A 13,311-nucleotide genomic window follows, 5' to 3' on the forward strand; every position below is an offset into this window, starting at 1 on the left:
TGCTCAAGTCCATGGAGTGAGACTTGAGACCCACGGCCTTCTGACTCAGAGGCGAGTGGGCTGCCCACTGAGCCACGGCTGACACACAGTCAATAGAGATGTTGTCTTGGATAGAATAAGAAATCTCAAAATAGATAGGATTACAGGTCCAGATGACATCCACCCAAGGGGTATTCATTAGATCGGACATGTGCTCCTTACCTGTATCTTTAATAGGTTCAACGGAGTCAGGGATTGTTCCCTTAGATTGGAAGATGGCTCATTTAGTTCCGATTTTCAAAAAAAGTGGGTCAAATCAGAGCCAGGGAGCTACAGGCCAATCAGCCTGACATTTATCATGGGAAAGATGCTTGAAGGGATCTTAAGGGATGCCTTTTATGACCATTGGGAAAGAGAAGGCGCCATTAGAGATAATCTTAGGGATGGGCAATAAATGCTGGCCTTGCCAGCGATGCCCACATCCCATAAACGAATTAAACAAAAACTCAACATGGCTTCTGGAAAAGAAGGTCTTGCAAACTTGACTGAGTTTTTGGAGGATGTTACTTGGTTAGTGGAGGAGGGTAATTCGGTTAACCTTGTCCACTGAGATTTTTAGCAAGCTTTTGAAAAGGTGTCTCACACTAGGAACCTTGTGATATCAATGAAAGAAAGGAAGACTTGCATTTCCATAGCGCCTTTCATGACCACCGGACGTCCCAAAGTGCTTTCCAGCCAATGAAGTACTTTTTGAAGTGTAGTCACTGTTGTAATGTGGGAAACGCGGCAGCTAACTTGTGCACAGCAAGATCCCACAAACAGCAATGCGATAATGACCAGCTAATCTGTTTTAGTGATGTTGGTTGAGGGATAAATATTGGCCAGGACACCAGGGATAACCCCCCTGCTCTTCTTCAAATAGTGGCCATGGGATCTTTTATGTCCACCTGAGAGGGCAGACGGGGCCTCGGTTTAAGGTCTCATCCTAAAGATGGCACCTCCAACACTGCAGTGCTCCCTCAGCACTGCACTGGAAGTGTCAGCATGGATTTTTGTGCTCGAGTCCCTGGAGTGGGATTTGAACCCACAACCTTCTGACTCAGAGGTGAGAGCGCTACCCACTGAGCCACAGCTGGCAAAATGGGGCAAAAGCAAAATACTGCAGATGCTGGAAATCTGAAATAAAAACAGAAAATGCTGGAAACACTCAGCAGGTCAGGCAAGATCTGTGGAGAGAGAAACAGAGTTAATGTTTCAAAAGGTCGATCTCATCAGAACTGGGAAAAGTTAGAGATGTAATAGGTTTTAAGCAGGTGCTGAGAGGTATGGTAGCACAGTGGTTATGTTACTGGGCTAGTAATCTAGAGGCCTGGACTAATGATCTGGTCATATAAACGTGAGTTCTGTAGTGTATGTAACCTGTACCACCTTAAGAGGATACCTTAAGGTGAGGGACTACTTTTTGATGGCTCCTGTACATTGTAGTACCGGTGGTGACCACATCGGTATATAAACCCTGCGGAGCAAAGTGTATCCCAGTTCAGCCTTGACCCTCAATCACTAAAGACCTGTTTAATTATTTCTGTAGTCTGTGTCCTGTTATTCAGCATAACTACATTTGAAAACACAGACTCAACAGTGGCGATGAGTCTGATCTTATCTAGCGGCAGTTGCATCAAAGGAAGCTTCGCCCTCTGAAACGGGTGTCGAACAAGGACATCCACCCTCAACATCCTGCTGGGCACTGCATCGCACGGGTGGCCATCGGGAGCCCGGGTTGGGTTCTGGCCACGAAGTAAAACATCAGTGAACATCCCTTCGACGACAGCGGCGGGTAAGCCCGATCGAGCGGCACGGGGGGGGAAGTCGGCCGAGTTGTCAGTAAGAGAAGGGGAGGGTAACGACGAAAAAGGCAGAGAACACGACCGCAGCCGGTGTCAGGGGCCGGACTGCAATCGGGGCAGAGACGCGCAGCAGCCAGGAAAGCGTTTATGACCACAAGGACCGCGGGAGCGGCGGGGAACAAGAGCAGCAGCGTAGGGGAAAATAAAGGACCGCTGGGAGGTGAGAACGGCAACAGCGCAGTAATCGCCATTTTGAGTCGGCGGGGGAAGAAGACAAGCGCGGGAAAAGCCGCCAAGCGCAGGAAGCCGCCATTTTGAAAAAAATAAATAAATAAAATAATAATCATATCCGAAGAAAAGGAAACTCAACAAGGATGCCAAAAACAGGTAACATCACTGCTTTTGATAGCGATGTGGAAGATTGGGCCACTTATGTGGAATGCATCGAAGTTAACTGTACAACGAATGAGGTATCGGAGGATAAGAAAGCACTAACCCTATTAAACTCGATGGGTGCGAAGACGTACGGGTTATTAAGGAACCTTGTAACACCAGATAAACTGGTAGGAAAGAGTTTCGTGGATATTGTTACTATCCTGCAAGAACATTTAAGCCCCACGCCGCTGCTGATAGCAGAACGATTTAAATTCTACAAAAGAATTCAGCTTAAAGAAGAAAGCATCGCTGAATTCTTAACCGAACTGCGCAAGTTATCAAAGTACTGTCAGTTCGGTACAGGACTAGCAGACGCATTGAGAGATAAGTTTGCATGTGGGCTCCTAAGGGAAGGAACCCAGAAGCGACTGCTAGAGGAAAAGGATCTTACGCTGGACAAAGCTTTCAGCGTTGCAGCATCGCACGAGGCAGCAGCACGAGGCGCTGCAGAGATACAGCAAAGGCCATTGGAATTCAGCACCAATGAAATGGCATTGGGCGCAGTAAAGTGCTATCGTTGCGGGAGGACAACACATGACCAGAACCAGTGCTGGTTCAAAGATAAAGAATGCAGGCAATGTGGCAAACTTGGTCACATAGCGAGAGTATGCCGGTCAGGAAAGAAGACCAGCAGCAAAAAGTCGCCACAGGAGAAGTACAAAAATGTACACAAGGTGACAGAGAACAGTTCGGATGAACAGAAGATGGATTCAGACTCCAGCAGTAAGGAACTGGGTTGTCTAAAAATACATAATGTGGGTAACACAGCAGACCACCAAACTATCTGGGTCATGCTTCGGATAGCAGGAGTCCAAGTGAAGATGGAATTGGACACTGAATCGGCATTAACGGTCATGAATAAGCAAGATTACAAAAGGTTATTCTCGCACATTCCCCTGAGGGATACGGAGATTGTATTGAAAACATACACGGGGCAAATAGTATACCCCAAAGGAAAGATAAAAGTAAATGTGGTCTACAATGGTAAAGAAAGTCAGAACATGGACTTGTATGTGTTACCTGATGGAGGTCCGCCACTACTGGGACGGGAATGGATCCGGAGAATAAATGTGGACTGGCATTCCATACAAGCACTGACTGTAGATGCCTGTGAAGAGGACGACGTGAAACCTAAATGACTGTCCAAAATATTAGATGATGCTAAGGAGGTGTTCCAACAGGGGCTGGGAACACTAAAAGGAATTACGGCAAACATCAAGGTTGAAGAACATGCAAACCCAAAATTTTTCAAAGCCAGACCGGTACCTTATGCAATACGACCTGCTGTGGAAGCAGAGCTGGAAGGGCTAGAACGTTCAGGAGTACTGTCCAAGGTGGACTGGAGTGAATGGGCCACACCCATTGTTCCTGTCATGAAGCGTGCGTTGAGCAACAAGCCGGGGGAACCTGGGAAGGTTCGCATCTGTGGCGATTTCAAGATCACTGTTAATCCGGTTCTTCACACGGTGCAATATCCGCTTCCGCGGATTGAAGATATCTTCGCTTCGCTGTCTGGTGGGAAACACTTCACCAAGATAGACCTGGCGCAGGTGTACCTACAGATGGAAGCGGATGAAGCGTCATGCCAGTATCTCACGATCAACACACATAAGGGCTTATATCGGTATAATAGACTGGTTTTTGGAGTGGCATCAGCTCCAGCAATTTGGCAAAGGGCCATGGAGCAGGTATTACAGGGAATTCCAGGCACACAATGCTACCTGGACAACATCCTGATTACAGGAGATGATGATAAGGATCACCTCGCGAATTTGGAGCAGGTGCTCACCAGATTGAAAGAATATGGGCTCAGAGTTAATCGCCAGAAATGTGAGTTCTTTCAAAAGCAAATCTCGTACTGCGGCCACGTCATTGACCAGGAAGGGCTACATAAGTCACCTGACAAAATCGAAGCTGTTGTGAAAGCTCCTGCTCTGGAAAATGTATCCCAGTTGAGGTCGTTCCTTGGGTTGGTTAACTATTACCACAAGTTTCTTCCAAATTTATCCACGGTGTTACACCCGCTGAACACTCTTTTGCAAATGGGAATACCATGGAAGTGGAGCGATGATTGTAAGCGGGCTTTTCAAAAGAGCAAGGCACTGATCACCTCGAAGGAAGTGTTGGCTCACTTTAACTTTAACCCAATGCTGCCTATTTGCTTAGCTTGTGATGCTTCTCCATATGGTGTCGGGGCAGTGCTCTCACATAAGTTTCCAAATGGCTCGGTGGCATAGTGGTTAGCACTGTTGCCTCACAGCACCAGGGACCCGGGTTCGAATCCGGCCTCGGGTGACTGTCTGTGTGGAGTTTGCACATTCTCCCTGTGTTTGCGTGGGTTTCCTCCGGGTGCTCCGGTTTCCTCCCACAGTCCAAAGATGTGCGGGTTAGGTTGATTGGCTATGATAAATTGACCCTTAGTGTTAGGGGGATTAAATACGTGGGGTTACGGGGATAGGGTGGGATATGTGTCAGTGCAGGCTCGATGGGCCGAAATGGCCTCTATCTGCACTGTGGGGTTCCTGAAAAAAAAAAAAAAGGGTGTTCCGGTAATGACGGCGCAGAGGCTTCAGAGATGATCCCTTTTCCTAGGGGCACATCAATATGATATCGAATTCAAAGGTACAAAGCAACATGGTAATGCTGATGGGCTGTCACGCCTGCCACTACCTACAGCGGAAGAGGCACCGGCAGTTGACCCTGTCGAGATATTTCACTCGACCATCATCGAATGCTTACCAGTCACCAATGCGGGTATTGAGAGAGAGACCCGAAACGACCCGACACTGTCTCGGGTCAACGACTTGCCAGTGAAGGGATGGCCAGCACATGGCGACCCACTGTTACCAGCATTCTCAGCCAGACGAGAACAGCTGTCCGTATGTCAAGGAACATTGATGCATGGAACAAGGGTGATTATTCCTCCTAAATTAAGGGAGAGAGTTCTGAAGGAATTGCATGAAGGTCATCTGGGGGGAGTCAAGATGAAAAGCCTTGCTAGGGCTTATGTGTGGTGGCCAGGTATCGACAAACAAATAGAGGATCTGACTAAAAGCTGCTCAGGGTGCCAAAAAGTTCAAAATGCACCTCCAATTGCACTGCTGCATCCGTGGGAATGGCCTTCAACCCATGGCAACGTGTGCATATCGACTTTGCAGGTCCATTCATGGATTCCATGTTTTTGATAGCAGTAGACGCACATTCTAAATGGCCAGAAGTGATTAAGATGTCGACCACTACCTCTGAGAAGACGATCGCAGTTCTAAGAACCATATTTGCAAGGAATGGGTTGCCAGAACAAATATGTTCAGACAACGGACCACAGTTCGTGTCAGAAGAATTCCAGAAATTCATGAAAAAGAATGGGGTGAAACACTATACATCTGCCCCATATCATCCGGCTACAAATGGGTTGGCCGAGAGATTTGTACAAACGTTCAAAAAGGCGATAAAGGCCATGAGCGAAGACCATATTCCACTACAACACAAGGTGGACAATTTCCTGATGGCATATCGAAACACCACGCATGCAGTGACAAATCAAAGCCTTGCCATAATGTTCTATAACAGGAGGTTGCGGTCCCGGTTGGATTTGTTAAAACCTAATGTGCGAAGGGAAGTCGAAAACAAGCAATTCCAGCACGTATATAACAAGGCCACTCGGAGTTTCGAAATAGGACAACCAGTGGTGGCCAGGGACTATAGGGATGATAAATGGCAATCCGGAACAATTTGTGCCCGACAAGGACCCTTGATGTACATGGTAGACGTTGGAGAGAACGTAATACGACGTCATGCTGACCAACTCGTGGAATCGAGAACAAGGGTCGACCCCATGTCTACGGTAGAGACACCAGTTGAAGAAGTTATTGAGCCTGTAGCATCTACCTCAGACTCGAACGTACATGATGATGTTCAATCCATAGGAGATCAAATGGATGAGTCACCCCAGCAACGAGAACCAGAGACCCCTGAAAGGCGTTATCCGGCCCGGATCAGGAGACCTCCTCAGAGACTGAATCTTTGAACAGTTTGTGTGAAAATTGTATATATGTTATCCATGTAATGTTTAATTTGGGGTGTACACTGTTAAGCTAAAAGGGGAGGAATTGTAGTGTATGTAACCTGTACCACCTTAAGAGGATACCTTAAGGTGATGGACTACTTTTTGATGGCTCCTGTACATTGTAATACCGGTGGTGACCACACCGGTATATAAACCCTGCGGAGCAAAGTGTATCCCAGTTCAGCCTTGACCCTCAATCACTAAAGACCTGTTTAATTATTTCTGTAGTCTGTGTCCTGTTATTCAGCATAACTACATTTGAAAACACAGACTCAACAAGTTCAAATCCCACCAAGGCAGCTGGGGAATTTAAATTCAGTTGATGAAATAAATCTGGAATAAAAAGCTAGTAATTACCTGGTCTGGCCTATATGCGACTCCAGACCCACAGCAATGTGGTTGACTCTTAACTACCCTCTGAAATGAGCAAGCTGCTCAGTTGTACCAAACCACTGCAACAAAGTCAGCACTGTGGAAGCACCTTCACCACATGGACTGCAGTGGTTCAAAAAGGTGGCTCACCACTACCATCTCAGGGGCAATTAGGGATGGGCAATAAATACTGGCTTTGCCACACCCCTTCTTCTTAGGCAGTCCCTCGGAACCGAGGATGACTTGCTTCCACACTAACAATGAGTTCTCAGGTGACTGATGAGTCCAATGCGGGACCCACAGACTCTGTCACAGGTGGGGCAGACGGTGGTTGAAGGGATGGGTGGGTGGGGTGCTTGGTTTGACGTGCGCTGACTGCGCTTGGCTTCCGCTTGCTCCCGGCGAAGTGACTCGAGGTGTTCGGATGCTTCCCCTCCACTTTGTGCGGTCTTGGGCCAGGGATGAATCATTCATCCAATGAATGAATGAATGATGCCCACATCCAATGAATAAAAAAATGGGGGAGGGGAGGAAAGAACAAAAGAGAAGGCCTATGATAGGGTTAAAAGACAAAAGGGAGGATGGTGCGAGGGGAAAGGTGTAATGGGGCAAGTAATGAAACAAAAGATGGGCCGCTAGGAGGTGTAAATGGGAGTGGCCATCTAAGGTTTATCATCACCCTTGCCCCCATTTTTTCGGGACTGCTCATTGTAAGCTGTGCAACCATATGTAAACACACCTGTAAAACAATGCATTCTGTTCTGGCACTATATCCGGCCAGTGGCCTATTTTATTACACACACGCACACAGACAAAATACAGCGTCCAATCCCGGATGCGAAGTGGAATCCAGTCCGGGGTTTAGCAGGAGCCGGTTAGTCCCATTCAATTCTGGCTGAGCCTCGCTTAATATTGATTCAAGAAGGAGGAAGGAAGCAGGACCGGGGCTGGGGAGGGGAGCAGGGGCGAAGCAGAGGAGGAGAGTTCTGCAAAGCCACCGAGGAACCAGGCTGCAGCTGGGCTTGGTGCCAACTCAGACTGTGGGGCGTTGTGTGCTCAGGGAGCGAGTTCTGTGCTTTGATGTAAACCTGCAAAAGCGAGGGACTGAGATCGCCGGGCAAGCTGTGAAACTAGGGGCAGCATTTTAAAAAAATATTCCAACTCCCCCACCCACCCACCCACTGCAGATGCACCTGCGAACTATGACTTAAGCAAGCCGCACCGAGGTCCCACCAAGTATTTGCCAGTAAGCAGGAATCGGAAAGGGGAGTTGCCTTGTTTCCCTCCCCTCTCCTTTGCGAGCCAGTTCCAATTGCCTTTATCGTTCGCTCACTCTTGACAGCCCTGGCTTAGCAGCGGCTGAGCCGCTCTCTCTCTCTCTTTCTCTCACTGCAAAGGTTGTTCCTCACCTCTCTGCAGACCCCGTCCCGCTCCTCAGTGGGATCTTCCCGTGCCACAGGGCAAGGTGATATCGCTGCGATTGAATGGGCACTTGGCAATTTATACCTGGCAGCTGGCTGTCCCCCCGTCCGCCCCTTGCACCGAGTAAGTATCTGGAACCTGTACAAGATGCAAATGGACAGCAGCATGTGTGTGTGTGTGTGTGTGTGTGCTGACAGCTGGGATTCTTCATCTGGCTGGGCTGTTCATTCTAGCTGTGAAACTCGGGCAACTGCAGCCACTGTGCACGCCAGATCACCTTGGACCCGATGCAGTGCCCAATGCAAGGTCTCGCCATGGAGAATTTACCTCCAACCCACTCACCACCCCACATCCTTTAACATTTCCTTATTGGAAAAAAAAATTCCTCCTGGTATCTCGGTTGCTGAAAGGGAAATCGCTTTTCTGTATGTTTTTCTTTCGCTTGGCAATGCTTTCTGACTGCAGTGTGACAGTGAGCCTGGTGTTTATATGTCCCCTATTCTTCTCATATAGTTTATTATCTGCCTGTCTCTTGCAGCTGGGCAGGCTGCAAGAGCTGGGGAGAAGGGGCATTAAAAAAACATCAGGTGGGATTTTTTGTGGGGAGGTATGTTGAATTCTTGTCTTTTGTAACTGAATTTGTTAATCGCAATGAGTTAGTTAACTTTCTCTTTTTTCTCTCTCTCTCTCACACATGACTCCCTACCAAGTGAAGTTCAATTGGACCCCAGGACATTGGAAGTAAAGAAGTTTAATTTTGACCGGAGGCCGCTTAAAGCAGACTGTGTACAAGGTGGATAATGGGCCCCTGAACCTGCTGAAAGTACAGGTCCTGAACGCTTGCTTCTGATATCTGCGTGGATAAGGAGGTGCCTGTTGCCATGGGGCCTGCACAGCCTGGGCAGGGTTGACTGGTCAGCAGGCTTTTATCCTTTGATCTCCAGGCCCGTGTGATTGCATTGTGCCCTGGTTCTTGGCTGGATCGTACCTATAAATCTCTCCCCACAGAAAAGAAAACAGAGGCCCAGGTCTCCTTGTGCGTTGGCCAATCAGTGGAGGAGAATCGGGAAAAGTGTGGTAAGATCTGGAGATGATCCAGAACTCTTCAGTTCCCAAGGGTTGACTTCTCCTTTCCATCGAGTGTTTATCCTGCAGCACCGCGTCGCAGACTGCATCGGATGGGAAGGTTGTTGGGCAGGACCTGGTCTTCCGGTTGACCATCTCCAGGAGGTACCTCAAGATTCCAGGGGACCTTGTCAAAGTCAATGAGGAAGCTTCCCTTCTTACCACAGCGAAGGACCTCTTGGCAGAAGTTGTACCTCATCGGGCCCACCGTGTAATCCTTCTGTAACCAGACGAATCTTGCTACCATCGCATCCCCCCCCACCCCCCCACTTCCCATATACATCCTCGGGGTTGGTCTGAGCTGAGCCGAGCCAAAGGCCCCAAATTCCCTGCCACCATTCCTGTCTCAGATGCTTCCAGGAAGGAGAAACTGTGATGCTTCCTCGGACAGTTCGTCATATCCGGGACGGAGTAAGGCTGGAACTTTCAGGAGATGCTAATGTCATACTAAGTGGATACAGAGCCAGAGACCCAGATGTGGATCCCCCGCTGGTAGGTCGAGGTGTTATGTATCAATATGTATCTTACTGGTCTTAATATTTTGATGGCCAGCCTGGCCATTTTTGTCAGCAGATATGGTCATCGCCTCTGAGTCAGAAGGTTGTGGGTTCAAGTCCCACTCCAGGGACTTGAGCACATAAAGCTAGGCTGACACTCCAGTGCAGTGCTGAGGGGGTGCTGCACTGTCGGAGGTGCCGTCAAGGATGAGATGTTAAACCGAAGGCTCGTCTGCGCTCTCAGGTGGACGTAAAAGATCCCATGGCACTATTTTGAAGAAGAGCAGGGGAGTTCTCCCTGGTGTCCTGGCCAATATTTATCCCTCAACCAACATCACTAAAACAGATTATCTGGTCATTATCACATTACTGTTTGTGGGAGCTTGCTGTGCGCAAATTGGCTGCCGTGTTTCCCACATTACAACAGTGACTACACTTCAATAGTACTTCATTGGCTGTAAAGCTCTTTGAGATGTCTGGTGGTCCTGAAAGGCGCTCCATAAATGCAAGTCTTTCTTTTTTTAAATCCATATGGGGTGATCGAACGCCAGTGAATGATATCCTCTTCTTTTCAGCGTCGGTGTGCGTACAGAGCCAGCAACACCGCACACAGTAAGGCCACTGAGCAGCCCATTGAGCTGCAAATATTTTTCAAATTCACCAGACCCCTTTCATATCTTCGTCAAGTGAAATATTCCCTTGTAAAACCAAATGGCCCCAATATGGCTGGGCTTGAGCACAAAGCGATGAGGGGACGGCCTCGGAATTTGGGACCCTTTATTATGAAGCTCTAAAATTCCATTGGGAACGGGATGGGTGCGTCTTCAACCGACACCCCCAGGGACAGATAGTTAGCTACTTGAGGGGAAAAAGGGATAGAAGGATATACAGATAGGGTGAGATGAAGTAGGGTGGGAGGAGGCTCGTGTGGAGCATGAACACTGGCTGGTGGCCGGTTTCTGTGCTGTAAATCCCAGGTAATTCTGCCTCCTTAATGTTGCAAAATGTCCCATGGCATTTCACAGAGGGGTAATCGACAAAGAAGGAGCTACTGGACGGGCGACCAAAAGGCTGGTCAAAGGGGTGGGTTTAAAGACAGACTTGCATTTCTATAGCGCCTTTCACCACCTCAGGATGTCCCAAAGCGCTTTACACCCAATGAAGCACTTTTAAAATGTAGTTGCGTTTGTAATGTGGGAAACGTGGTAGCCAATTTGCGCACAGCAAGCTCCCACCAACAGCAATGCGATAATGACCAGATCGTCTGTTTTTAGTGACGTTGGTTAAGGGATAAATATTGGCCGGGACACTGGGGAGAATTCCCAAACTCCTCTTCGAAATAGTGCTGTGGGATGTTTTACATCCAACCGAGAGGACAGGGCCTCGGTTTAACATCGCATCTGAAAGACGGCACTTTCAACAGTGCAGCACTTCCTTAGTACTGCACTAAAGTGCCAGCCTAGATTTTGTGCTCTCAAGTCCTTAGAGTGGGACTTGAACCCACAACTTTGGGAAATGTTGGTGTTCAGAGGGACCTGGGTGTCCTTGTACACGAATCGCTGAAAGCTAACATGCAGGTACAGCAAACAATTAGGAAAGCAAATGGTATGTTGGCCTTTATTACAAAAGGATTTGAGTATAAGAGTAAAGACGTCTTATTGCAATTATATAGGGCCCTGGTGAGACCACACCTGGAGTATTGTGTACAGTTTTGGTCTCCTTACCTAAGGAAGGATATACTTGCCATTGAGGGAGTGCAACGAAGGTTCACCAGACTGGTTCCTGGGATGGGGGATTGTCCTATGAGGAGAGATTGGGTCGACTAGGCCTATATTCGCTAGAGTTTAGAAGAATGTGAGGTGATCTCATTGAAACACACAACATTCTTACAGGGCTTGACAGTGTAGATGCAGGGAGGATGTTTCCCCTGGCTGGTGAGTCTAGAACCAGGGGTCACAGACTCAGAATAAGGGGTTGGCCATTTAGGACTGAGATGAGGAGAAATTTCTTCACTCAGCGGGTGGTGAATCTTTGGAATTCTCTACCTCAGAGGGCTGTGGAGGCTCAGTCATTGAGTATATTCAAGACAGAGATTGATAGATTTTTGGATATTAAGGGAATCAAGGGATATGGGGATAGTGCAGGAAAGTGGAGATGAGGTAAAAGATCAGCCATGATCTCATTGAATGGTGGAGCAGACTCGAAGGGCCAAATGGCCTACTCCTGCTCCTATTTCTTATGTTCTTATGTTCTTCTAACGCAGAGGCGATTGTGCTACCCACTGAGCCACAGCTGACACATTAAAGGAGGTAGAGGTGGAGGGATGTAGGGAGGGAATTCCCGAGTGTGGGGCCTAGGCAGTTGAAGGCACGGCTGCCGGTTGTGAGGCAAAGGGAGGGAGTATACACTAGGGGCCAGAGCCAGAGGAACCGAACATTGGGGAGGAGGTTTGTAGCACCAGAGAAGGCTAGAGGTATAGGGAAGGGTGAGGCCATGGAGGGATTTAAACACACCAGCGAGAATTAAAAATTTGACACATTGTGGGATGGGAACCCACACAGGCTGGGTAATGAGCGCGCGAGACCTGATGTGGGATTGATAACAGGCAGCAGAGTTTTGAATGAGCTGAATTTTAAGGAGGTTGGAGGAGGGAAGGTCAGCATGGAGAACATTGGAATAGTTGAGTCTGGAGCCGACAAAGAAATGGTTGAGGGTTTTGGTGACAGATGGGCTGAGGTAAGGGGGAGGAGGATGATGTTATGTAAGTGGTCTTTGTGACGGAGCGGCTGTGGGTCTGAAAGACAGCTTGTGGTTGAATAGGTTGCTGAGATTGCAGACAGTCTGGTTTAGCCTGAGATAGTGGCCCGGGGAGGGGGAGAGTCAGTGAAGAGGGTGCGAACTTTGCAGCGGGGGCCAAAGACAATGGCTTTGGTCTTCCCAATCATTCGCTGGAGGAAATTGGGGCTCATCCCGGACTGGATGTCGGACAAGCAGTCAGGCAATACAAAGGCAGTGGAAGGGGTCAAGAGAGGTGGTGGAGAGGTAGAACTGGGTGTTCTTCAAATGACAGGTGGAAGCTGACCCCATGTCGGCAGATGAAACCACCAAAGGACAGCATGAAGACGAGAAAGAGGGAGGGGGTGAAGAATTGATCCCTTGGAGAACTTGTGGGGTGATAGTACTGGAGGGGGGAGAGAAGCTATTAGTGGAGTTGATGACTATGCTTGGCTCCATGGACAGTCCCTTTGAACTGGACAACGGAGGAGAGTCGTTGCAAGGGGGATGATGTGAATGATCGTGTCAAAGCAGAGGGCGAGGAGGGAAAATGCACCAAGGACGTTTTTACTAACTTTGCTTCGGGCTGTTTTCGATGCTGTTGGGAGGATCAGTAGCCCGATTGGAGAGTTTAAAACAGGGAGTCGTGGAAGAGACGGGCATGGATTTGGGAGGTGACAACATGTCCAAGGAGTTTGGAGAGGGAAGGGAGGTTGGGAATGGGGCGGTAGTTTGCAAGGACAGCAAGGTGATGTCACGCAAAGAGGAGGGACTGTTGGGATTCCGACCCCTCTAA

The 13,311-nt window shown here is 48.5% G+C and overlaps 1 protein-coding gene across 1 annotated transcript in view; it reads left to right on the forward strand.

Annotated features, from left to right (window-relative positions):
- Positions 1 to 7,656: 7,656 nt before the first annotated feature.
- LOC147095720 (ral guanine nucleotide dissociation stimulator-like) overlaps positions 7,657 to 13,311 on the forward strand; it is a 305,851-nt gene continuing 300,196 nt past the window's right edge. The window contains exons 1-2 of the mRNA XM_085974764.1: positions 7,657 to 8,241; positions 8,829 to 9,735. Of these exons, the coding sequence (XP_085830890.1) occupies positions 9,619 to 9,735 (117 nt within the window). The 5' untranslated portion in view covers positions 7,657 to 8,241; positions 8,829 to 9,618. The remainder of the gene's footprint in view (positions 8,242 to 8,828; positions 9,736 to 13,311) is intronic.

The sequence above is a fragment of the Somniosus microcephalus genome, unplaced genomic scaffold, assembly GCF_052327205.1.
Source record: "Somniosus microcephalus isolate GS21.2 unplaced genomic scaffold, FLI_Smic_1.0 unresolved_chr1, whole genome shotgun sequence".
Taxonomy (NCBI): Eukaryota; Metazoa; Chordata; class Chondrichthyes; order Squaliformes; family Somniosidae; genus Somniosus; species Somniosus microcephalus.